Source organism: Vitis vinifera, chromosome 1 (assembly GCF_030704535.1).
Source record: "Vitis vinifera cultivar Pinot Noir 40024 chromosome 1, ASM3070453v1".
In the NCBI taxonomy this organism is placed as follows: Eukaryota; Viridiplantae; Streptophyta; class Magnoliopsida; order Vitales; family Vitaceae; genus Vitis; species Vitis vinifera.
The window spans coordinates 1,642,529-1,669,653 of record NC_081805.1 but is presented as its reverse complement, the minus strand read 5'-3'; the positions used below and the strand labels follow the sequence as shown (position 1 = coordinate 1,669,653).

At 35.1% G+C, this 27,125-nt stretch overlaps 6 protein-coding genes across 7 annotated transcripts; 1 reads left to right on the top strand and 5 right to left on the bottom strand.

The window, feature by feature from the left end:
- Positions 1-1,365: 1,365 nt before the first annotated feature.
- LOC100252595 (glycine cleavage system H protein 2, mitochondrial) lies at positions 1,366-5,014 on the bottom strand. Its single transcript, XM_002278216.5, has 3 exons — positions 4,798-5,014; positions 2,805-3,064; positions 1,366-1,724 (listed from the first exon to the last, which is right to left on the bottom strand). The coding sequence occupies exons 1-3, from the start codon at positions 4,871-4,873 to the stop codon at positions 1,596-1,598; spliced, it is 465 nt and encodes a 154-aa protein (XP_002278252.1). The 5' UTR covers positions 4,874-5,014; the 3' UTR covers positions 1,366-1,595.
- A 4,160-nt stretch (positions 5,015-9,174) lies between these two features.
- LOC104879364 (putative F-box protein At4g38870) lies at positions 9,175-9,834 on the bottom strand. Its single transcript, XM_010652002.1, has one exon. It carries the CDS (start codon positions 9,832-9,834, stop codon positions 9,175-9,177), a length of 660 nt encoding a protein of 219 aa, XP_010650304.1.
- Positions 9,835-9,943: 109 nt separating this feature from the next.
- On the top strand, positions 9,944-11,983 carry LOC104879367 (putative F-box protein At5g52610). The gene is made up of 2 exons (XM_019222975.1): positions 9,944-10,096; positions 10,856-11,983. The coding sequence occupies exons 1-2, from the start codon at positions 9,944-9,946 to the stop codon at positions 11,981-11,983; spliced, it is 1,281 nt and encodes a 426-aa protein (XP_019078520.1).
- Positions 11,984-12,223: 240 nt separating this feature from the next.
- Positions 12,224-13,552, bottom strand: LOC104879009 (uncharacterized). Its single transcript, XM_010650269.3, has one exon. It carries the CDS (start codon positions 13,550-13,552, stop codon positions 12,491-12,493), a length of 1,062 nt encoding a protein of 353 aa, XP_010648571.1. The 3' UTR covers positions 12,224-12,490.
- On the bottom strand, positions 12,224-17,809 carry LOC100257798 (pentatricopeptide repeat-containing protein At2g35130). Of its 2 annotated transcripts, XM_010650282.3 has the most exons (8): positions 17,645-17,809; positions 16,936-17,120; positions 16,602-16,834; positions 15,643-15,892; positions 15,360-15,505; positions 14,998-15,203; positions 14,559-14,683; positions 12,224-14,327 (listed from the first exon to the last, which is right to left on the bottom strand). In XM_010650282.3, coding segments are annotated over exons 1-8 (1,725 nt in total). In that variant the 5' UTR covers positions 17,647-17,809; the 3' UTR covers positions 12,224-13,749. The 2 variants fall into 2 exon arrangements, with proteins under 2 accessions (XP_010648584.1, XP_010648592.1); XM_010650290.3 differs by lacking the exon at positions 17,645-17,809 and having other exon boundaries at positions 13,728-14,327; positions 16,602-16,839; positions 16,936-17,025.
- Positions 17,810-18,840: 1,031 nt separating this feature from the next.
- Positions 18,841-26,436, bottom strand: LOC100262851 (proteasome subunit alpha type-2-B). The gene is made up of 11 exons (XM_002278090.5): positions 26,244-26,436; positions 26,086-26,162; positions 25,551-25,615; positions 24,508-24,554; positions 24,290-24,365; positions 23,055-23,122; positions 22,403-22,472; positions 21,072-21,157; positions 20,503-20,565; positions 19,841-19,906; positions 18,841-19,111 (listed from the first exon to the last, which is right to left on the bottom strand). Exons 1-11 carry the CDS (start codon positions 26,282-26,284, stop codon positions 19,063-19,065), a joined length of 708 nt encoding a protein of 235 aa, XP_002278126.1. The 5' UTR covers positions 26,285-26,436; the 3' UTR covers positions 18,841-19,062.
- Positions 26,437-27,125: the final 689 nt, after the last annotated feature.

Sequence of the window (27,125 nt, the reverse complement as noted above, 5' to 3'; positions counted from 1 at the left end):
TCCTTTTCCTACTAGTTCACTGGATTCCAAATTGAGGCAAATACATAAGTATTCCAAAAACAATTTCCAAATGGAAGAAAACACATATGACTGGAGCCTCATACACATGCATAAACACACAGAACAGAGTCAACAGACAGTATCACTGCATTAACAGTTGCATATCTAACAAATTGCCGGTTGCTCCAGGAATGTCCCAGTAATTTACACATTTGTATGATAGAAGACATGGCTTCATATAAGGGTGAAGTTTCACTATTCTGCATGCCTATGAATAGAATGTGGCTTGGTTTCTATTCTATGGCCAGACCTGATTAGTGTTACTTATTTGTACTCTTAAAACTAGAAAAAGTAGAGGAGAGAATGTCAATACAATGGTTGGAGGTCACCTGACCCTATACGGAAAGATTTGAGCCTCAGAATGGTCCTAGATATCAGAGATGTGGATTGATTATGGTATTTCTACTCGGAAAACCATTAGGATATAGGGCAATGCTAAAGGGAAAAGGCTGACAAATATTTATTTGCAGATATCGGCAAGTTAAGCAATTGGAGAGGGCAAAATTAACATGAAGAATATAATTCCCAAACAAACTGCACCAGAGACTGTAGGCTGGTTCCTTGACTTCCAGGATACGATATTTAATGCTAGGTTTGTGTATAAATTGTTGGGGATCATAAGGGTACCCAACAAAGTGGCAGCTAAAAAACACATACAGGATATAGAGACAGGATAAAGAATAATTACAGTACTAAAGAAGCCTTACAAAGCACCATGGAATGCATTTGATAGCCTGAAGATGTTTGCTTGTGATGCTTGATTCACAAGGGACATAATGAGGGAGTATGAGAGTAAGATAACAAACTGACCAGATGAGGGTGTATGAGCATTAGAAGTCATCATTTAGAAACCAAATACAACTAGTTGGTTTTGGGTTTACAGCCAATCATATAAGCATATTATAAAATATAAGAACACATCTATTCTTGGTGAGAGTCAACCATCGGGAGACCAAGTAGCTTTAATGCCCAAGAAAACATAAGGTCCCAAATAGGTGATATAAAATTGAATACTTACCAGAGAGGTGAAGGGCTTCATCAAGAAATGGAAAGCCAGTAGAATAAGACATTTAGAAGCCTAATGAAACAAGATTGTTGTTGGGTTTACGGCCATTCGTACCAACAATTAAAAATTATTCTTAGTGAGAGTAGGACTATCCACAGACCAAACAGCTTTAATGCCCAACAGAACTTAAAGTCACCCACATAAATAATAGGAAATTGAATGCTTCTCTGAGAGGTGAAGGGCTTCAGCAAAAAGAAAAAATTCTCAAATGTGAAATTTGTTAGCATGCCAATGGGAGATTAAATGCCAACATGAACAATTATTCTTAATCCAGACAGAAATGTTCTGTTCAAAATCACCGGAATTTATAGCTTGTAAGGAAAGACATAAAAGGAGTGCACAGTTGAAAGCACAATGGACAAAAATGCCAAGAAGAAAAAAAGCCCACCCTCTGGCTTCCTTTTAGAAATGATCACTTGTCCATGAAAAAGCTCTTTCCAGTTTCCATAAGGTGCCTAGAGTACCTCACTCAATGCTTGGCATCTTCTTCTTCACAAAACTTGGTGTACTGTTCTGAGTCCATCAAAGAATTTAATTCACCGGTGTCACTCATCTCCACCTTTATAATCCACCCATTTTCGTATGGGCTCGCATTAACCTGAATCAAGAAAGGGGTATCAAATATAGATAACGAGGAAAAGAATTAGGAGGAGAACACTTTGCTTTTTGCGTTTATATCAAGAAACCAAATATAAAAACTAAAGAGAGTGGAAGTAAGATGCATTTAGCACAAGGAAGTTGAAACCTGTTTAATGAGATAAGCATATCTTGGATAATTGCTGATACAGAATTCGAGCTCAGTGCTCTCAGTATTATGAGGAATTTCTGTTAAATTATTTAGTTTTGAGTCTAACTCGATTTTCTACTTTTGGTTATTTCTAAACAATGTTTTCACGACCCACAAAAGAAACTAGTTCAAGTCTAAAGGTTCAATCACCTCCAGGAGTGCCCAGTGAGCACCAATAAATTGAATGAACAACTCAAGATGAAGCACTGAAAGAGCTTATCAGTTGGGCCAATCTCATTATCCTTTCATTATCGACCAACCATTTTGAAAGGGATTTTAGAACAACAAATAAGGAACTAGAAAAGGGTGATCCTTAGGAACCTAGAAGTGGAATGCACAAAATCAATGCAAGCAAAATCGAAATGATGAAATACCCAAGAGGTATGATTTTTTTAAATTGGATATAGGCTGAATTGTCCAATCATCATAGTTTGGGAAATTGAATTTAGAAAAAACACAAGCACAAAATAAAAGAAAAGGAAAGGCCATCTCTTGGATTCAAACAGTGCAGAAAAGAGAAAAGGAAGACTGGAGTGAGGAGTTTGAAAAATTGTAATGGTGGCAGGCTAACAGTCTGAACAGTTCAACATTTATCTAAGTTTCAAAACACTCCTTTGAATGGGGAAAAATTAACCTTTAGTGGGAAGTTTGCTAAAATCTTTAATTTACTTGTGCAAATTGGTTCTCATCCTAACAAAAATAACACCAAGAACCAATTCAATGAGGCACAACTGTCATGAATCCAACAACCCCACATGTGCACACTAAGAAAAACAAAAGAAAAGAACAAAAGAAATTGATGCCAAAACATCAATAATTCATTATAAAGCAATATCAACAATTCATTTCAAAGCAATATCACAAACACTAATCGAGCATTTGAGGACTCACCAAACCGGGTGAGCTGTTGAGCTCTTCATTAACTTCAACCACTTTTCCAGAAACAGGAGAGTTTATATCACTTGTGGCCTTCACGCTTTCAACTGCACCAAAACCGCTGCCCTGGTTTACAGCAGCCCCTGCTTCTGGTAACTCAACATACACAACATCACCTAAATGATCTTGAGCATGGTCGGTTATGCCAACAATAGCAGAATTCCCATCAATTTTCACCCACTCATGAGAGTCAGCATACTTCAGATCCTTCACAACTGCACATATAAGGGAAGGTATGACCACAAGTAATAGGAAGCTATATTTGTAACCAAATTCACTAGGTTTATGTTTGGTTCCCATAAAGTATTAAGGAAAAATAAAAAGTTGAATAAATGATTTTCTCATGTGTTGGTTTCACCATAGAAAATACCAACGAAATTCAAATATAATTAAAATTAATTGAAAATTCATACATGTTTAAATTATTTAATCTTTACATAGAAGAGAAAAATTAAGTAAAATGAGTTTGAAATAGCATATAAAAATAATTTATTGATTTTAAATCTTTTTTTCCTTCTGCTTTTCTTCTCTATATTCTTTCTCTCACATTTTCCCTCATATTTTCCGGGAACCAGACATAACTTAAAGAACCAATCTCAAAATCCCTCAAAATAGAAGCTAGATCAAATAGGATCGATCTCTTCACTAACAAATAATAGTGCCAATTAGCTTCTTTTTTTGTTTTTTTTTTTGTTTGTTTGATAAACCATAGTGCCAATTAACTATGAAATTGACAAAGTTGATCATTATCAAGCCAATAAGCAAAATTAACAAAGGATTCGGACAGAGGCCATTTTGATTAAACACCATCTACTCGTTATGGAATAAAACTTTACCAATTCTACATAGCAACAAATGTACAGAAAAATGTGACCAAGATCCGAGGTATAAAAAAATTGACAAAAGGTACAAAAAATGTGGACAGGAAGGTATGGTACCGAATAGGTTGCATTTTATTTTAGAACCAAAGACCCCCAATGAACGAGTGTGAAGTATGTGGTAATACTGCCAATATCCAAAGATGATGATGGTGATTGGTGACACTCACCATTGAGGAGTGATGACAAAACTTTGTTAACCCAAAAAAGAAAACACATACACGCAGGTAAGCATCAGCTCTGCATTTCAATTCTGAAACCTAAACAAGAATAACCTGGGCTGTGTTTGGAACACTGGAATAGAGAATGGGGATGGGAAATCAATTTCATTCCCATTAATCATTAATGTATTTGGATTGTTTTTAAATCGGGAATAAGAATAAAAAATTCATTGTTTTGGAAATCAAATCCCGCTCTTCCAAGGATCTTGATTCCTCCATTCTACATGATATTATTATGATTCGTCTTCATTCCCATCTCATTCCCATTCCCATTCCATTCCCATTCCCATTCCCATTCCCATTAATCATTGATGTGATTGGATTGTTTTTCAAAACGAATAAAAAATTCGTTGTTATGAAAATCAAATCCCATCCTTCCTAGCATCTTGACTTCTCCATTCTACATGGTATTATTATGATTCATCTCCATTCCCATCCCATTTCCATTCCTATTCCCATATACCAAACACACCCAAGATGATTTAAATCAAGAGCCAAGAGCATGTTAACATCTTACTGATCCTGCTTAAAACCACCGATAATGCAAGGATATACAAATTCAAAATATTAAATACCACAACCTCAAACCCACGAAAAAAAGAATCCTCATACTGTCAATGAAATCAATGATTGAAATCTACACCAACCCAATGAGAAAAATAAACACAACCCATTTGAAAAAACCAGATCATTTCGCTCAAGGTTAATCAGATCAAGCATTCCCACAAACACATAAATGAGATCTACAAGGGCAATCACTTTACTCTGATCAGTGCCCAGATATGAAACAGCAGATCAAGATACCATGAACTGATTCAAATGAAAGAAGAAGTTGGGCATTTGATTTACCAGAAGAGAACCCTCTGTGGAAGACAGAGAGCCTGAGGTATGAAGCAGCCCTCGAAGCCCACAACCTTGAAGCCATAGCCTCTGCTTCTCTTCAATACACACACTCTCTGAGTTTTATTTATATATATATATTGGAAGATGTTTTTATTATTTTTGGTGGGTGTCTCATGGGAATAAAAATAAAAATTTAGTGAGGTGGTGGGTCGATGTGTCAACAAACCCATGAAGTTGGTGAGAGCTGGCTTTAGTGTTACGGCGGTGATGTAGTGACTCTTAGTTGCATCAACTTTCTATGCAACTATATTTTGCTTCTAAAATGTGTAGCAGATGGAACAAACATTCCCCTGCCCTGCTCACCCACCGGGCTTTTCTCAATAGTACAGTAGTTTAAAAAAGTTATGCTTAAATTATTGTAGTAGAAGAAGTTATTACAAATATATGGTAGTTTTTGCCACATAGGAGAGAGGAGAGAGGAGAGAGGAGAGAGGAGAGAGGGTGAGAGAGGAGAGAGGAGATAGGAGATAGGAGATAGGAGATAGGGTGAACGGATATTACAAAAGGGAACTCGTCTCTTGAAGAGACGAGTTCCATGAAAAAAAAAATATATATTTTTTAAAAAAAATTCCCATTTACTCAAGGCAACTCGTCTCTTCAAGAGACGAGTTCCATGAAAAAAGACAAAGGAAAGATGAGTTCCCAGGGAAATTTTTTTTTTTTTAAATATATTTTTTATTTAAAAAAAATCCCAAATTAAATAAATAAAAATTTCCTAAAGAGAACTCGTCTCTTTGGGAAAAAAAAAAAATTTTTAAATATATTTTTTATTTAAAAAAAATCCCAAATTAAAAAAAAAAAAAATTCTTAAAGGGAACTCGTCTCTTCAAGAGACGAGTTCCCATGTAAAAAAAAATGTATTTTTTTTTAAAATATATATATTAAAAAAAAAAATTTCCTAAAGGGAACTCGTCTCTTGAAGAGACGAGTTTCATGGGAAAAAATTTTTTTCTTTTTTTTAAATATATTTTTTGATTAAAAAAAAATTTCCTAAAGGGAACTCGTCTCTCTCCTCTCTCTCACCCTCTCTCCTCTCTCCTCTCTCACCCTCTCTCCTCTCTCCTCTCTCACCCTCTCTCCTCTCTCCTCTCTCCTCTCTCCTATGTGGCAAAAACTACCATATATTTGTAATAACTTCTTCTATTACAATAATTTAAGCATAACTTTTTTAAACTACTGTACTATTGAGAAAAGTCCCTCACCCACCCCTTTGGATTTAAATTTTAACCAGCCCAAATTCAATTCAATCCGTTGAATGATACTGAGTTGACCACCTTGAATTGCGGTTGGATTCGATAGAATGTTTGTTAATCCTGATTCAATGTTTCTTAATTTGGATTGTGTTACAAATTATATACAACCTTAATTAATAAGAATATTAAAGAAAGAGTTATAGCATGACTTAAATATTTATATACTCATATTTTTTAATAATTATGAAAAAATTTATTTTTCACCCATGATGATTATTTATTTGAAGTATATGAGTAAGGCCTTGTTCCGATTTTTTTAAACTCAATAAAAGCTTTTATGCTTTTCGGGTTTGACTAAATGTTAGTCCATAAAATATTTATTTTATCAAATTATATAATAATAATAATAATAATAATAATAATAATATTTATGATAATTTGTGAAGAACAATCCTATTATCATATATGTATTATTACCGTATTAACCACTTAACTTATAAAATAAGGGTTTACATGTTAATAGAAAAAAATTGAATAATTAAGTTATTCTTCATTTTTAATTTCTTCTCTTTTAATCTTTATATTTATTTTATAACATATTATCACCATGGTTTAGGCAAAGAAAAAAAAAAAGAATTAGTCTACAAGAGTTCTTGTAGTAGTGTTGTTTTATTTTCTTTAAATACTCTTATTTCAATGTATAATGCAACGTATAGAAACTTGTATATTTGTGTATAAAATATATATTTGATTTGTAATTTAATTTTTTAAATATATTTTTTGAAATTTTGGAATTTTGAAATTTTGTAATTTAGTTTGTCTATCAATTTTTTCTGAGACATGGTTTTTTATGTGTAGAAAATTTGGAGTCACATAAAAATAACATAGGTTAACCACACATGGTCTCTTATTAATGCAATGATTTTTTTATTTGAGAATGCATTAGGTTCAAATATATATATATATATATATATATTTGTATAAATTATTTTTTAATATATTCATGGTTTTTTCAATTAAAAGCTTCAAGGTATGGGACTAATCGCAAGATGTTTCAAATCATATGATAAGTTTTCTTGAAATTTTGATTTATGAATAAATTTTTGCACATTTAAATTATAATATATTTAACTAGAAATTATTGATAGTTCAATTATAAAATAGTTTTTAATTATTTAATGTATAAATTACTCTACATGTACAAAATTAAAAATGTGATGGGTTTAAGAGATATATTTTTAAATTCTCTCTTACATTTTTTTTTTTTGTGTTATATATGTTTTCATTACTTATGTACAATTTACTAAGCCTAGTCCTTATTAGTGACTAATGTTTTTCCATTGATTTTAATCATCCCTCTAAAATAAGTTTTCTTCAATCCTATAAGAATAAGGTTTTTATGAGTTGTCATTTTGATAAAACTATTATCTCATTCGTTGTATAATACTGATAGCAAACAATGTTAATATCATATCAGTTGATAAAAACTTGATTAAAGGCTCTAAAAAAACTTACATTATGTCACTAATAGCATTTAATTCAATGTAAATAACTTTTTGTATTATGTTAAATTTAGAAGAATCTTATAAGACTAACTTCGTCTTCCCAAATAAACAATCATACATCAACTCATTGCAAAATCATATGAACATACGTCATAAAATCAGAAGTTTTTACTAGGTAACTATCCTACTTATACACCTGAAGATGATATGTAGTATAAATTACTATGAGATAAATACCCCACTATTAAAGGGAGGAAAACTAGTTTTAGAATTACGATGCAAAATTATTTGAAATGCATTGATTTTATCTCATTTTGATCCTCATACTAATCAATGTAAATTAGAAATTCAGATATTATTCTTTTGCAAGGACTTGCAAATCAATTATTAGATGCATTGCAAAGAAAGCGACAAAGGTTGTGAATACTTCATTTTGAATTGACGCCTTTAAAGAACAATTAACTAATAAGTTTAAGACACATCTAAAATGCGGTAGACCTGTCAACTCAAAGGATTCAATTCCCCAAGAAAGGAAAACATAAGAAAAGACATTGGAAAAGATGACATTCATAAAGAAGTTGCATCCAAAAATAAGTTATTAAAAATGATTGGTTTGTCCTAAGTAGGCACCAAATAGTCATTAAAAGGGCATATATTGAACAAATAGCCCCTAAAGAAGTACAAATTAAATGAATTTTCCCAAAGAGATATAAACACTTGAAGAAATCTCTAGTAGTTATGTACATGACACGGGGAAGATGATATCAAAATAATGTTGTCATTAACAATACATGTATCTTATTTTTATATGATCTTTGATATCACGAGGAATGATAATGATTTCAAATCATGAATTATGCTAAATGTTAATATAGAAATAATTGGTCAAAGTGGAGAGATGCAATATAGATAAGTTAAACTCATTAATGAAATGAAGAGTGTTTTGGACTTGTAACCCATATGCTAGAAGACATTAAGCTTGTTGAATATAAATGGACTGAAGTCTAATATATGAAGACGTAAAATTGTTGAATACCATTGAGTTGCACAATGTGTGTGGATTCAAAGAAATTAAAATTTTGAAGGATTCAAAATAGATGAAACAACCAAGTCCTTGAAGCAAATAAATCCCTAAAAGATGTAAGATACCTTAAGCACATAATTTGAAATCTCATAACTTAATATTCATTAAACTATAAAGATCTTTGTATGAATTAAACAATTTAAATGCACGTGAATATTTGTTTATATAGACAAATCACATTTATTAAGTTCTCTATTGACTATTTGCATACATAAGTGACCATGATCCATTTCATTTTAAAAAAGATAACAAAGAGTTGTTTGATCTAGAAGTACCATATCTAAGTTTACTGGGTACATTGATGGATTTGGAAAATTTTCTAAAATTAAATGTATTATTATTTATGAATTTACTATAAAGATATCTTACAAGGACTAATAATATGGGATCAAATAATTGTCAGCAATTAGTATAGATTCCTTTTTGGAAAATGTTTTAAAATTTTAATTAATATAAATTCCTTTTTGTAAAGAATATTGATTAAATATTTCCTAAGTTGATAGTTATTATAATATTATAATAACGTAAATAAAGAAAGTTACTAGGAGAGCACAATTCTTTGCTTCATACTCCAAACCCCATTCGAAATAGAGGAAAACACAATTCTTTGCTTCATACTCCAAATCCCATTTTGATCATCTTCCAGTACCCATATCGGTATAGTGTCCCCACTGATCAGACCCCTGTAATTCACCATCACCAGACGCCCATCCAACTGTGCCAAAGAACTGTACTGGGCAGTGGGCACACCGGCCGGTGGTGGAACCAGTCGAAACCTCTCCTCCACCAGACCAAACGCCACTATTGCGTCTAAGAGCTCATGATCCCAATACAGACTTCCAAGGACGCATATAATCTGCAGGTACTTAAGGACAGGGAAATAATAAGAATCAACTGTAACTTCCCTCCATGTTTTGGAGCCGAGAGTGAGAATCTCGCATACGCAACTCCCTGGCTGATAGGTTATCGAAGCCTTCAAGATTTTGTAGGTGTTGCTGCAAGAGTCAAAGCCCAATGAGAAGCATGATTCTGGGAAGCTTAATCTTGAGGGCGGCAGCGTCACAGACTCTCTGGTGCTTAGATTGCAGAATCGGGGTTTGGGGCCGTTCAAGCAGATTAATCCGTTTATGCTCTCTGAAAGGTCGTAGAAAGATTCGTCGTAGGGAAAAGCGTTGCAGTCTTCTCCTTCCCCGTGGTCCATGGAGAATAGAAGCTTCACCGGCTGTTAGTAGAGCCGTCGGGGAAGGAGAAGAGGAGGAAGTTGCCATCGGAACGAGTCAAGGAATGGGTGCGGTGCAATTCGATGAAGGATGAATCGGAGATTATACGACGCCAAAGCTTGCAGACGCACCTGGATCGGAGCAACGATTGACCGGAAGTCTGACGAGTATTTCAAACACCACGTCGTCCGGAATGAAAACGGCGCTTGCCATCCTCTCGCCGCTGTTACGGCCACTGCAATGGCAATGAGAATAGAATTTACTTCATTTCCTTCTAAAAACACTTGCTTTATTATCTACCTCTAGAACGGGCGGAATCATCATGTTTCTTATTTGATTTTATCATGAAAAAAAAAGAAGAAAAAGAAAAAAAACTCGAAGCAAATAAACATTAAAAAGGAAAAGATATAGGTTATTGTTTGGTAAAGTAATAAAAATAAAATAATGGTTAAAAGAAATGAATTTTTTATATTTGATCTTATTATAAAAAATATAAAAAAATTAAATATAATTAAAATTTTATATATTTTAAAATTATATAATTTTATATCATGAAAAAAATAAGAAAAATGAATTTAAAAAAATATATAAAAATAATTTATTAATTTTGAATCTATTTTTAATTTTATTTTTTGTTTTTTTAAATAAAAATTATTTTTAATATTTTTTTTAAAAAAATTGACTATTTTGTTACCTGTAAAATTTTTAACTAAAAAGTTTAAAAAATTTAATAGGAAATACATGGGATACTTTGTCTTTATTTTGATGAAAAAATAATTTTAAATATTTTTACCTTCTCCTGTTTTAGCTAGTTTGAAAATCCCACGAATTGTATTAAAAAGAATATTTTCTTCTAACATGTATTTTCCAAAAAACAGTTTTATATATATATATATATATATAAAATTATCAAAATATATATATATAAATAAATAGAAACTAAAATTAATATATGTACCATGGACTCATGGACTCGAGTATAAATTTTCTAACTGCGGTGAGAAGATCACGGCCGTCGTTCAAATTCCCGACGACGTGGTAGTTGAAATACTCGCCAGACTTCCGGTGAAATCGTTACTTCGGTTCCGGTGCGTTTGTAAGCTTTGGCGTAGTATCATCTCCGATTCATCCTTTATCGAACTGCACCGAACCCTTTCCGTTACTCGCGCCGGCGGCAACCTTCTCCTTCTCTGCTTTCCCAGCGTCGCCCACTGGCCGTGGAGACTCCTGTTCTACATAGACCACTCGGAGGAAGAAGGCCACTGCAACGCTTTCCGCAACGACTTCTCTCTTTCAGGGTTCTCCGAGTGTATAAACGGACTCATCTGCCAGGACGATCCCCAACCCCAAGTCTGCAACCTGAGCACTAAAGAGCGCGTGATCCTTCCGACGACGGCAATTAATTTCCCGAAATGGATACAAACCAGTTCGCATTGCTCCCTCGGATTCGAACCTCGTAACAACACCTACAAAATCTTGAGGACCTGGAAAGTTTATTGGTCGTCCCTCGATTGGTCGTCCAGATTCGAGATTTTCACTCTGGGATCCAACACATGGCGGAGTCTTATCCCTGAATCCAACATCTCCGTCCCCGGGAACCGGCACAGTGTCTGCGTCGGCGGAACTATGTACTGGAATAATCTGCGGGAGAAGAACGTAGTGGCGTTCGATGTGGCGGAGGAGAGGTTTCGACTGGTTCCATCCCCCTGTCGTACCATCCATTCCGCCATAGTACAGTTAGATGGGCGGGTGGCCATGGTGAATTACCATGGTCTCGTCGATGGCGGCGACAGTATGAGGGTGTGGGTACTGGAAGACGATCGAAATGGGACTTGGAGTATGGAGAAAAAAATTGTCTTTCCATCGATTTGGAGGGATGTGAAGCGGGGCATGCCTTCGTTTTGTCATCTGATATTTGAAACAACGCATGGGGCTGAACTGGTGTTTTTTCCACAGTCGGAGTCAAGTGAGAAGATATATGTGGTGTATTATGATATAGAAAGGAGGAGGATGAGGTTCAAATCTTTGGTGAAACCAGAGATGTATGGGGTGGGATGTCCTCCCAGTGTTTGTAATTATGTGGAGAGTCTTGAATCGTTGAGGGAAATAATTAACCCAAACAATTCCTAAAATAGGGTTTTAAATTTTTCAAAACACAAATATTATTGTTATTTTATTTAATATTGTTGTTGTTATTGATGCTATATGATGTTATATGCTTATATATGTTTAATTTACATTACTGGGCAGTGTTTGGGGGATAATTTGGACTGTTTGGATGGGAAACACAAGTCAAAAATCGTTAATACAAAGTTATCTTAAAAAAGGTGATAATTTTTTTTAAAAAAATTATCAAAATATCTTTAAATCTTAAAACAAAAAAAACAAACAAGACATTATTTTTTTTGTTATTATTTTGAAATCCCAGGCCCATCGGATGCCACGTGGTCCATAATTTCTTTTTGGGCCTGGTCCATTGGGCCTCAATGAGATTACAGTTAGGTCAGCAGAAACAAAAAATGGGTTTCTTCGTTTGCTGCACAATGCAAGTGAGTAGTACGTAAAAGATACGATACAACTAGGAACGGAAGGATCATTGGATTACTACAATCATTCCACACTTACAGTGATCAGGTTTCAGAATCCATGGTCATCATCAATCTCAGCTGTCGATTTGATCTCCAGCGTGGGGGCCAGCGCACAAGATTCGTAGCCGTCCATTGACCCTTCAATCTCGCAGGAAGATGCTTGGGCCACCGGCGGATCATTGAGGTGCGGGAACGGCTTGGACAGGCCGTGAACCACGATCTTGAGATTATGGACGACATTAGGGCTCGTGATCCGCACGTGATTGATCCTCATTGGCTCCAACACTCCGCCTCCTCCGGCTGTGGTCACCACTAGGGTTTGGTTACGTTCCAAAGTCGGCAACACCGTCGCCGCCGGCATTTCTTCGAGATCGGAGGCCATCAGTAGGCGGTTTGGCACTATGTGAAACCTCACATCACGAACGTACGCCTGACCTCCGGCGAAGATCGCTGCATCGTCCACTCCAAACACCGTCACATTCTGCAGCCCTGCCAGCTCAGCGTACTTCACCCTCAGAGCAAGCGCGAGCACGCTGTACCCGCTGATCCTCAGTCTCATGGAGGCGTCCCTCAGCATCAGGCGCATGACAGAGAAGGCCGGAACAGGGTGCGCCGGTCCAAGGATGCAAGAAAAGGGCGAGAGGTGGGAGACGAATCCAGAAAGGCCATGAACGACGACAAAACCATTGTTGAACAGATTCGGACGGTCGATCTCGGCTCCTCCGAGGAACACCTTGGTGCCGTTGAGCAAATCGGACGTGATCGTGATGCACCTCCCCGGCACCATAGTCTCAAGTTTGGTGCCGAAGGCTAACGTGCGCAGGTAGTTGACGGAGAATATACCTGGAAGAGTGTGCTCCTGGAGGATCCTTGACACAGAACACGAGCCGCAGACGCTGATGGCAGCATCCGTTGGCGCAAAGATAGTGTACGGACCACCGCTCCAGGGTGACTCCGTGAGAGAGTAAGCGGCCACAGACAGCTCTCGGAAGCCTAGGCTCCTCAGAATCGAACCCAAGATTGGCGCTGTTGGAGAAAATGGAGATGGAGAAGCTGAACCAACAAGGAACGAGGCCATGAAGATGGCCACTTTCAGCAGAACATTCTCCATAGGTTAGGGTTTTGATTTGAGAGAGAGAAGACTCGAAAGTCTTTGTCTCATAGATGAAGAGGCTGATATGCAGTAGTTTGTAATATAACGGTTTTGAGAATCAGTTAGGATTTTCTCAATTCATGACGATAATACCCCTGGATTATCACCAGAATTACAATTTTACCCTCCCCTCTGTGTAAACGGTACCATTTATATTATAATGAAGTTCTCATGTCTTTATGCATTGTTCTAATTACAGTAGTAACCTCTTGGATTTGATCTCCATTTGAACAAGCCGAGAGAAGTACCTTGGCAGTTCCTCCATCTGGGTAACACCCGGCATCGATCATTTCTTCAAACACTTCCAGGCATCGATTGTACTGTTTCCTTCTTGAGTAGGCTCCAATTCGTGAAGTCCATGTGACAACGTCCGGTATCAAGTTTCTAGCAGGAAGTGATCTGAAAAGTTCTTCCATTCTGGCGAAGAATCCCGCCCTGCCGTATATGTTGATCAGGATGTTGTATGTGCTGATATCAGCTGGATATGGTCCTTTCTCCATTGCAGTCAAGACTTCTTCCATTTTCTCAAACTGGCCTAGCCGGCCATACAGGTTGAGCATACTGTTGAGGACGAATGTATCAGGTTTGATCCCTGATTTGTGCATCTGGTTCACGATCTCTTCGCATTTTGCCACTTTGCCGGCTCGGGAGTAGGCAGATAGAAGCAGCATGTGGGATTTCATAGTGGGAGTTATCCCCAATCGCTTCATCACCTCAAACACGGCTTGTGCATCTGAAAAACAACCAGCAAAAAGGGTAATGCAGGTTGAGTGAAGAGAAACAGAGATGTGGAACTTGAGAAATATCGAAACTCAAACGATCTATCATTTTAGGGGAAGAGCTAATCAAAATTTTCAAGGATTTTCAGGGTATATGGTATAGATTACTGATGAGAATGGTGCAAATTGATGTTTTGGTAGGCAATTGGGGCTAACGAATATAGCTTATGGGATCGAGTATTTACCCTCATGAAGACCAGCCCTTCCATATGCATCCACCATGATATTGTATGAAGCTCGATCTGGTTCACACCCCATGTGCTGCATGAGGGAAAATATCTCTGCAGCCCCATAGGGAAAACCTGCGCGACTATTAGAAGAGGGAGATCAAAAAAGGAAAGCGGGGAAAAACCTGAGAACTTTGACAAACAATTTCTAAGTCCCTAATCCAGAGTGAAGCGAGAAACATGTTGCTTGAGCATTGTACTAAACAACACCTAGTCTATCAATTGATTCAACCCAAAACCCCATATTGTATTATAATTCTTAATGTTTGATTGTCATACATATTTCTGAATAATTTCTAATGAGCTCAGGCAATTCTGGAAAAACGCATCGAGATGACTGCATTGCCATTGGGACACCCCTGACACCAGAGATGAGAGAACAGTATTCGATATTAACCTGTAGGCTTCCATGAGGGCATTATAAGCGTACACATCCGGTTCAAGCCCAGCTTCTTGCAGCTGCTCAAATATTTCTTCTGCTTTCTCACAAAGCCCCTCTCTTGCAAATGCATTCACCAGAGCAGTGAATGTGCAGATATTAGGCTTACACTTTTGACTCCTCATTTCATGAAACACCTTTAAGGCCATATAGGACTTGCTAGCCTGCATAGTGAGTAATATGCATATAATCCTTGAGTTCTAAGGAAAAAGAAAGTTACAGGGCAAAGATTTTATTGCCCGTTCTGGAGGGTTGAGAGTAGAGTTGAGGAAGGAAACCGCGATACTAAGATTTAGAATAAAACAATTGATATAATTCACCTTTCCATATAAGTTGATCAACATTGTGTAAGTTGCAGTAGATGGTTGACAGCGATCTCTCTTCATCCTCTCAAAGATCTCCACGGCCTTTTGGGTGTCTCCTCCCTTCATTAGCCCATCAATGTAAGCATTGTACACAACTGCACCTGAGTAAAATTAAGAACCCCCATACGTAAATTCACTTTTCTATTCGGTTCATAAACAAGTAAACAAGTATAAGCATTTATTGATTGTGATGCTTAACAATATAGTATAAACCTGAGTACAAGTATAGAAACCCTACTTGGGGGGAAGCCATATTTTCGCATCTCAGCAAAAACAGCTTCAGCTTTCTCCAGCAGCCCTGATGTGCAGTAGGCCTTTAGAAGAAGGGCATATGTATCTTCAGTAGGGACACATCGTGCTTCAAGAAGTTCTAAATATGTGGATTCTGCCTTCTTGTAAAGTGATTTCTGCCCATAAGCATCTATAAGTAAATTGTAACAGATGACATCTGGATGGAAGGAGCTCCTGTACAATATCCATCCACAGATCTGGAAAATGATCGAAGTGTTACACTCGAGAAGACGATTAGGAAAGATAAGTTCTGACGCAGATCCATCTATGAAAGCTAAGAAAGGGTAAATAAATCCATTACATATGACGGAGGCAAAAGTCGATCACATTATGTACAAGGTCTTCAATTTCTTCTGTGAACCATTTTTGAACGTTTCGTTTCTTTTTAAAACCAAACTTGCTTTTTCCTTCTCAAATGAAGATTTCTAGTAACCATTATTACTAAAGCAACCCAACATAATCATTGGAAGTATAGCATTACCAATAATAGATATTCAAGCAGATCAAACCAAAAAAGAGTTGTTCTGACATTAACCTTCATCTGAGTTGAGTGTTCTCTGGACTGTGAGCCTTTTGAAAAATTTCAAATATCAGTGGTTTACCATGGTGTTCACTCCATTCAAAGCACTAAAGAGTTATTAAAACATCCATCAAATAGCAAAAACCATAATCAACTGTTCAAACTTACTTCATCAATAGAATTCTCGATATCATGGAACTATTAGCCACATGACACAAACATTTAAGAAAATCCAAACCTTTAAGCTTTTACATTTCAACCAAATAACATAAATTCCCAGTTGGTTTTTCTGATTCTAAGAACATTAAATTCCAGTCCAAGATCATATACGAATGTTGAGGCCACTAATACCAATTCCACTAAGAAAGGGCAGATAAGTTCCTTACCAGCACAATCGCATCCCATTGTTTATTCAGACGAAGTTGGACAGCTACATTAATGATATCATCCCAGGTGGTGTGATTGGGGGAGAGAGAATCAAGTGAACCCCAAATTCTATTTGAACGCTCTTCCTTCTGTACAAAGTCGAGAATCTGCTGAGCAATGGGGCTCATTACAGGGAAAATCCCATCAACAAAACCAGATCCATATTTCCATCCTCGGCCCCTTAAAGAACCACCTACACTAAAGGCCATTGTTATGCATCTAAAGACGATATACACTTCAACATATGGATCAAAATTGCAGAGCAAATTTCAGATAAGAGAATTTTTGCTTTACCCTTTTTCCTGGATTGTTTTTTGAAATTAAAGCTTCTAAATTTGCCACGCTTGTCAATAAACAAACTGTCGCGTTTGCCTTTCTCAACCACACCACCGTTTGTATTCTCTGCTCTCCATTGGACATCACCCTTGCAACTTCTAGGTTCTACAAATATGTACTTCGATGTGCATTCAACAATCAACCTACCAAATTTCAGTGAAAATCAAAATGGGGTCAGTCTCTATTCCCTCTATCTATCAAATATGAAACTCTCTTAGTTTACATTCTGCATGAAGCCAATTACCTCAAAGAAAGGCAATAAGAGTACAAATATGACTAAATAGATCTTCAGGCCTCTTTGGAATTAAAAAGCAAACACATGGCAGGCAAAACTCATAACCGGGAACTGTCAATTGCCTCATCCCATAATGGTATTATCTTTAGGTTCTAGAGTCTTAATAAAGCCCACTTAAACATCAGCCATAAGGTTTTTAAGCTCAAAATGGGAATGATTTTGTATTACATGAACTTGAAAACAACTTGGCAATTGTATAAGAAACCCATCTCTAAACAATGTAATTAGAAACAAACAGTGGAGAAGTAAGAATTAAACTGAGAGAATTATTAAGAAAAAATAACATAAAAATTGAAGCTAAGAAACAAAGAAGACGAGTAGTGGAGAAGCAGTTAAAGTGAAACAGAGAGAGAAGTGAAGTGTGAGAGTTACATATGGAGGAATTCGCGGTTCGGGTGTAGCTGGAGAAGAAGCTATGCTATTTGGCCACGGCCATCAGGACCTTCGAGATAATGTAGCAGTCTGGTGGGGAAAGCAAACAAACGAGCTTCGAAATATCTGAAGGCGCAGCCATTCTAGCCACGTGGATGGATGACGTGGCCAGATTTATTTATCTGTATACGTAATACAATTATACAAACCAAAGAAGAGATGGAATAGACAGCATCTCTCCCTCTCAAAATGGAATCTATTCCAAAGATACATAACATATGGTTACTAACAATTTAAAAAAATATCTATATTTGACATTTTTAGATACTTAGATCTTTTCGTGATATTATGTGTGATTCAAATATATATAATATATTATTACAAAATAAAAATAAAAATATATATTAAAAAATGATTTTTCTCATATTTGATTTTAGAATGAGTAAAATAATTTTTTTAAAATATATAAAATAATTAATTAATTTTAAATTTATTTTATTTCTTTGACCTTTTTCGATAATCAAACATAATCTAACGTCTAGAAATGTTACTCATTTACCGAGGAAGAAAAAATTTAAGCTAGAGAAAGAATACAAGAAAAGAAAGAAAGAAAAATAAATTATTAAATTTAAAATTAATAAAATATTTTTATATATCTATTTAATTAATATTTATATATATTTCTTTAGTCTATTTTCATTTTTCTCATCTACATAAAATTTTAAATAATTTAAAAACACATTAAAAAATTTAACTAATTTTATTTAAATTTGATTTTCTTCCTTATTTTTTTTATAATAAAATGTAAATCAAATATGAAAAAGTAAATAAAATTTCATTTTTTTTCCGTTATTTTTTCTCCTTTCAGTTAATACTTTCATGATCAAAATATAATAATAGCATAACATAAATCATGTTTGGAAGTATTTTTATAAAGATTAGAATGTTTTAAAATTTTTCAATCCAACAAAAACGCTATAAATTAAAACCATTTTTCCTAGAATCATCTTCATCCGGCCTTTTCAAAGACTATCCGATTCTTTGAGGCACTGAAGCACACTCTCAGTAGGGCTCATAACCTGCCGTCAAACTCAAGTTTTCTTCCCAGAGGGAGCTAGCCTAACTCATACGTCAAGCATAAATTAGAAATAGCAAATTTAGAACAGTGGTAGTTTCCACTTGTAAGGGATAAAATGTGGGTTAAAATCTTGAATATTTGTTTGCTTCACCGTTCTGGGTAGGTTTTAAATAAATCCTCAATTCATAGCACGTTCATTAATCTTACATCAAATTGCCTTTTCCTGCTGAACAGCAAGGTGGGTACCACAAACAAAAGTCCATGCAACATAATAAACCAGAATCATAAATTTTGTTTTTGTTTTCCTTTTCTTCAAAGTGTTTTCTGGAAACAGGGCAAGCTACTCCACTTCAGCCAAATAGTCATCAATTTCAGCTGGTGTCAAGACCCTGCAACCATGTAACAGAAGAAAACTCAGTCAGAAGTATAAAAAATAATCGGAAAGATGTGTCCAGAATTCAGAAACTAATCATGAACATCTTATAAACAAGTCAGGAATAATGAATGATGAAATCTGTTGCCAGCTTGGAATTGCACGTTGTAACTTGGAATTTTCATGTGTAAATTTGAGAAATGCTAGTTCTCAAACCATTTAATGGCAAGCAATGAAATTTGGATCCAAAAACACAAAGGAAAAGTGAGGACTATTTTTCATTCAAGAATTTGCACTCTATGGTTGTGTGTGAATAACATCAGGCATATCTAAACAATTTGTAAATGAGGAAAAAGGTTAATGAAATTTTAAGAGTGGTTTGAGCATTTAATGGCAAGCGTTTTTTCTTTTCTGTCTCTTTTTGCATCAAGAACTATAATTTTGTTTATTTATTCTTAAAAGAAAGCACCTGAAAAAAAAAAAAAACAAAGCATTATTCTTAATTTCAGCAGAATGTAACTAAAAGAGTTTTGTTGCAGAGCAAAGGCCACAGAGAGAGAGAGAGAGAGAGAAAGAGTTAATATAATCATCTGATTTAAAACTAGAAAAGAAAATTTGCAGATCTGAGGATTTGAGCCAAAAGAAAACTTTCAAATCATTTTGGACTTAACCTAGGTCAATGTTCTGGGTCTCATAGGCATAAGACAACCAGCAAGCTTAATGAGAAAATGAAAACAAAACTTGCCTGAATTTTCTGTCAGTGCCTATAATACCAATCTCAATGTTTTTGCTAGAGATTTGCCCTTCAAATCTGCACAAATTTATGAAACTCAGCATATAACTAAAGAGTACGAAATGCAACATCATAAGTAAACCTGCAAGGGCTGATGTGGCACAGGCCATAAACAAGAAATATATTATCTTAAAATCCAAAAGAAAGAAACAGATCATTTCACCATGGTGTATGCATGAATCATGAGCCCAAATTGTGCTAATTAAAGGAAAAAGCTCATAGCACGGCAATGAGACTATCCAGTGATAGCCTCAGTTGTGATGAGTTTAATGATTCTATTCAGAGAACATTTTGTGCATTTTAATATCTCATACAAATTTTGAACACAATTTGAAGTTCTCAAAAACTCCGATTTAGTCAGCCATACTAGGCATCCTTTTTGGCCAGGGAAGTCCCTCTAGCAATCCAGGATGCGGAACCCTCTTACTCAAAGAATGATAAAATTATACGTTAGTAAATCACTCAACTGAATTTCTTTCAAGAAGAAAATTCACTAAGCAACTAAATGCAGAATGAACAACAGATAAGTTCAAAGCTTCTTGATGTGCCTTTTGATAGTTTTCAAACATTCGTTAGCTGAAATTTAAAAGAAAAGAAGTTTAAGATGCATATACCCCTCCTTGAGTGTCAAAATAGCTGTGTGGACAGCATCATCAAGTTCCATATCATCAGTGTACCTACATGGAAAAGGAAGATATTAAATTCTCCTCCTAAGTTAAGATCAAAGAGAGGGAAAGGAAATTGAATGTTAAAAAAGAAGGGAATGGGAAAGGAAAAGAAAGAAGGGAATCAAAGTTACAATAGTGAACAGAAGTTATTACCAAAATGCAGAAATAAATGAAAAAAAAAAATCACATGGATTAAGTTCAAGCCCTGGCAAAGTTGAAAGTGCATCCTACACATAAATTACCAATCCAATTTATTATAATTTTTTTATAGGAAACTAAAAAATCAGAAAACTCAAGGTGAACACAAGCCTTGCCCTTCATTTCCCATAGAAAGTTGAGTATGAAACATAAGGCTTATAATAGAACTTCAAGATGCAGCCACATAATCCTAGCAATGTGGCAATTCGAAGAGCCTTAAAAAAATTGTTGTTGCAAAAGTATCAAACACAATAAAGATAGGCTGCTGCTTGATATCATTTTAAAAAGACACAGCAACCAAATTCTGATTTAAATACCTCTTCTCAAGAAATGTCTTTGCATTTGAGACATTCTTCCCCATTGCGGAGGCTTTCCATGAGAAATATGAACCTGATGGATCCACCTAGAGGCATATAAATAAGTAAATGAATATTAGCAGAAATTTGTAGCATTATACTAATGCAGGATAGGGTAAAAAAACAGACTCAAAACTTATAATAATGACTACAAGAGCTTGCTGGGCAATTGAACCTTATCCACTATGTCTTTTCACCAAGAAATCTGAATCAGGTAGTTTTTTAAAGATAACTGTTTGGTCTTTTCTGCATTTCTATCAGTACCAAAGTGACTCATTGATTCCAAACAGATTTCAAAACTATTCTACAAATTGCAACAAAGGATCCTACAGTTGTAGATGGGCTGATGACCGTATCAAACCCAAAACAATTTGCCCAAAAAATGTAAAGAAACCCTAATGCACAGTTCGCAATACAGATATCCATATGATGAGAGATGGCAAGGTAGAAGGAAAAGAAAGAAAAGCATGCCAACATCCAAAGAAAGAGAAATTTAGATAAGTTCATCAATCTAACTGTTGAACTACCAATCTTCATAATGTGGTATTTAGCCCCACAACGTATATCATGCACTCTAACACCCTCCCTCATGTGCAACCCCATATTTGCACATGGAGAGACACAGAAGCCCATAGGCCAACAACCACAACCAGACTCTTTAGGGGTTAATAAGTTGGGGATATAAATATATGGTAGTGACATTTGAACACATGATCTCCTATCAAATGAGGCTCTAATACCATGTTAACTACCAATTTTCCTAAAAGTTTAAGCATGTAAGATTTGGGCCCACAATGTATGTCATGCAATCCAACACTAACCATAATATAGGAAACAAAGAATGTAAATACTCATATAGAAAATGAAAAGAAAGAAAAAGGTAAAACTGTTACTTTTTTCCTAGGATTAAGAATCAAACAAGTCACATCTTTTCTCCATTGCCACTCAAATAATAGAATCTACCAAATCCCTGAAAGTAAGTATTGTTCATATGGAAATTGAAAGCACAACAATCTAGAGTTGATAATAAAGGTGGTGGATAAAACTAAAGAACTACTCATTTGAGCTAAACAAAGCCTTAAGCCCAACTATTTCGGGGGGGCATGAACCCATGTTCTGCTGCCGGGTATCAGAGGAAAAAACCTATTCTGGAGTTGCCAATAGGTTAGATTGAAGTCAAGAGGATTGGAAATTGCCCAACCCACCAATCCATTAAATGCATTTGAAAAGGGAAGAACATTAAATAGTATATTAATAAAATGCTTAATAACTCAAACTTAAAATTTGAGTACCTGGTACAATTGTGGACCATTGTCATCAAAACCAGCAACCAACAGTGATACTCCAAAGGGCCTTACACCACTATAGGAATAAGAAGAAAGAAAAGATATCAAACTTCATTTAAATAATTGAGCTTTTCTATATGCTTCTGTAATTCAGAGGTTTATGCATTGCTTAAAATCAAATTGTGTGAAGATCCAAGATCTAGAGCGACTCGTATGAAGATCAAGTTATGTTTGGATAAGGATATTTACAGTAGCGTCTTTTTGTGACTCATATTGCCTAAAGCACGCAATTTAGTCTTTTTCTGGAAATGAGAACATTACAAACACCTACTGAGATGGTAATCAATCAATTAAACAAACTACAGTTTGGTGCAAAAACTTGCTACTTTAAACATCACCAGTTTCCATTAAAGTCCAAAATAGTCTGAAGCCAGCCTAACATAGGTCTCCCAGATCTAAGCAATCAATAAAGAAAAAAATACAGATAAGCACAGAATAGTGCAACTATAGAAGCCACTGGTTAGACATTGAATACTGAGGATATTTGAATATAACCTTTGATCTTTCAAGCTCCCCTAAAATCATGTATCTCTCTTTAGACACTAATCAGGAAATGATTGCAGCTAATTAATCATCATACTAATGAGATGGTGGTTACCCAGATTGAGTGAACTCCTGCATAACAGCTGCAGTCTCCCTCACAAGTTGCGTGACAGGGATTGATTCCTACAATCATGATATTTGCAATCAAGTTAATACCTTTTGCAAGGGACAAAAGCATGTATATGATTGAAAAAGGACACTCCATAATTAGGTAGAAGTTCCTTCTCATCTCCTTGACCATGTTGATCCAATAAAGGAAATAAAATCAAAACACACAACCAACCAATTGCAAGTAACTATGATCCAGAGCATCTTGAAAAAGACAAGGAAATCAGGACAATTGGGAGTCTCTTTAAGATAGGAAGTATTAATATTTGTATGGGTACCTCTTTGTAATTTTATATTTGGGATTCTTCAGGAAATTTTAGAATTTAAAAAATCTCTTACTCTGAATTCAATTAAAAGTTTGCTATTATGTTGTAAACCATTCTATTAGCTGCTTCGAAAAATTCTAGTTACCAGAATTCAAATCCTATTTGGCTTTTGCATCTATTAGTCTAGTTCTTAAAAGGTTCAATCATGAAAAGTTTCAGTCTATTAATATGGTCATCATCTAATGTCCTAAATATTTTAATTCACCACCCAAGGCAAACACCCATACATAATCTTTTCAGAGCCTGACAACTGTGCGCTAAGTTGTACAGAATGTTTTAATCCTATAAAAACTCAATAATAGTCATGGGCAAAGTTGTAGGGAGTGCCTTGATCAGTTGATCCTGTGGAAACCCAAATACAGCCCAATATTCATAGATATTTTTTTCTTGACCCAGAGTTCAAGGACGAAAAGAAATGTTCAGTAAATCAATTTGGAATGTCTCAACCTATGCTCCTATATCAGATCATAAAATAACATTCTCATCCACAACGATCACGAAGACATCTTCACAATCTAAACAAAGAAAGTAATGCATGTCTGCAGAGGTTAAAGAAAATTTTACATTTTGGAAAGAGAGAAAAAATGGTCAAGAAGCTTCTGAAACAAGTAGATACATGTTTAACTGATTGGACCACAGACCTCTTGCAATTAAGATTCCTTGTTGCCTTTGCCATGTCACTCCATTCTTCCCTCTTTTCTTTTACTTAATAAATAAAAAATATTTTTTTAATCCAATCAGTTGAGCAAGGCTTAAGCCATACTGATGATAACCTTAGAAATTAACCATTAAACATACATCACATCACGAATTATAGAAACAGCCAGTGGAAAAAATAAAATAAAAAATAATATACCTTATATAGCCTGTGATACTGCTCTGCCTGCTTCCTACTCTTTCGAACCAAAACTCGAGAATCAGGACCCATGCCGCTGCAAAAAATAAAACAACATTGATAAAAATTAAAACATGCAGATTAGGATCAAGTTAATGTGTGAAACACCACAAGCAGGGAAACATAAACATTAAATACTTAATCTCCCTAATAACTAAGAGGCAGCACAAAGATCAAACCTGTAGACAACTCCAATATTTGGTGTCAAAACCTGTATCTTTTGGACCTGAAATCAAATATAACAGATGTCGTTAAGGGTCACAAATTCAGGTGATTGGTGAAATTTTGGTGGAAAAATAAGACAAACTGCTGCCACTATGACATACTAAACCAATAGTGTGTGTTAGACATAAAACTGCAAGTTTTTAAAGGAAGGAGATGCTTACAACATAAGAAGAGAAAAATAAAGATTTAAATATGGATCTTTTTCAGTTTTAAATCAACGCAAATCAATTTCCTGGTGTTCATTTGTGTAGAATACACACATCATCAGGAACAACGCAACTTATTAAATGCAATATTGCACAAACTTTGGGTTGTCATAAGTGAATAAACAATCAAATGGAAAGCATAAATTGACATAACCACATGATCCACAATGTTCAGTGGATAAAAATTCTCCCCACCACAAGGAAAATAAACCATCATAAAAATAAAAAATAAAAAACAATACACCACTAACAACAATCATGAGGAATTGCATGAAGCAGGGAACAGATAGTGTACATAAATCTCAGATGGTCAAAATTGTATGTACATGATTTTGAAAGCATCTGGAAACACAAATATGCAAATGAACTCAATAACATTGACTATAGAGCATCTGACTACTATATAGAGCCAACCATACTCAAATTATTGTTTATATTAGACAAGGTGTTTGTTCAAATGTCTAATTGTTTCAAATAATGAATACTTTGAACTATATGAGACAAATGGCAACTTGACCTGCTACATCCTGATCCTTTTTCTTCATTAAGCATCCTAGCAACATGACCATGAATAAGGCAAGTAGGATTTTCGATATAAGAGTTATAACTGATAGAAATATAAAACTTATTGGCCTGGAAGAAGTAGGACCAAATCATTTTCCTCAGAGAACTATGAGCTGCTGCAAATTTAATGAAGTGCTAGGACGCCATTCATCCAAAAAGTTATACCCAGAAAAAGTGAGAAAAAAAAATATACAAATCATCAAAAACTTAGTCCACAATTGACTCACCGATGCCTCATCCACCAAGATAGAAGGTAGTTTCTTCTCAGTTGCAATAACAACACCATTGGCAGCTGCAGTAACAGGCAAAAGTATTAGTCAATTGGTAATGGGACAAGATGAACTCCAAATATGACCAAATTTGAGAACAAATCAAAACCATTATGCCACATTAAAATACAGAAGCAGCATAAACAAGCTAAGTATTGCGATCTATTCGTGACTTGCTCTATGGTAAGTAGCAAAGAAAACAGAAAGAATAACAAAAGAAGTTCAAAATTAGGATTGTACTTCTTTAAGACACTTAAAAAGAAAAATAAAACTATGAAATTCAAAACCTCATTTCCTCTCCTTTTCCTGATTTTCTCAGTAACCAAGTAGAGGGTTAACTCGGATTGCCCAAACCACAAACCAAAAACGAATCCAAAATTTCTAGAGAATTATAACAAAATGAATAAGACCATTACATAAAAAAGAATTCCAATTTTATTTTTTTTTTTTTTAAATGAAGTTTCCAAGAAACCAATAAAAATGGCGAATATACCTTTGATCCCTAGAGATGTTTGGCCTGAGCCAACGGCGGTCAATGCATGCTCGATCTGAACAAGCTTTCCCGAAGGACTGTCTCGTGACACACATAGAGATGTGAGAAGATCGAAAATATGAGTCTCTGCATGTGAATCTAGTGAATAAATTACTTACCTGAAAGTGGTGAGGGAGAATGAGTATTGACTGTCTCCCATGTTTGTTTACAGAGAAAATCTAGAGAAGGAAAGTAGAGAGAAAAGGGACTGAAACTTGGCGTTTTGGAACTGAGATGGAGGAGAAAATGGTTTTAGGTTTCTTGCTGGAGAAGAAGAGAATTATGGGCTTCAGTCTTTGGGCTTGAACAAAGCCCATGAAATCCGTTTGGGGGAAAGGAATTGGGCTTGGGTCTGTTTATCACTTGGGCCACCTATTGCTCACCCTTTGGCCCGTGGCCGAAGGGTGGGTGGAACGGATCCGGATGAGTGAGCCACGTGGCAACAAAGATGCATATGGGTGACCCACAACGTGATGAGGACAGGTAATAATAACAGTCACGTCACGTCACGTCTTGCCAACCTTTCCAACCTTTGGTAGTGCTTTTGGCTGTCGCTATTTAATGAAATTCTTGTGAGTTGTGACTACTAATTTTAATTTTTTTTTTAAATTCTTTGTGTAAAACACACCTCCCACCCAAAAACTATTTAATTAAAATTTTAAAAATATCACAACAAATTCCAAACAAATCGAAATATATTAAAATTCTAAAATTTGAATTGAAAATGACTTTATTATAAATGGGGAAAGTTATGTAGAAAGGTAGATAAAAATAACTATAAAATTATATATGATAACGGAGTAGATTTTCGTTTTTTACTCGGGACAAATAAATAAATTATGGGTAAGTTTTAAAAAAATTTTAAAACTTGGGACAGTTTAAGTAATACCTTGTCTCATGATCATATATAAAATTAATTAATTTTATTTTTTATTTATATATATTAATAATAATAATAAAATAACTTTCAATTAAGTAATTTATAAAAGAATATATAATAT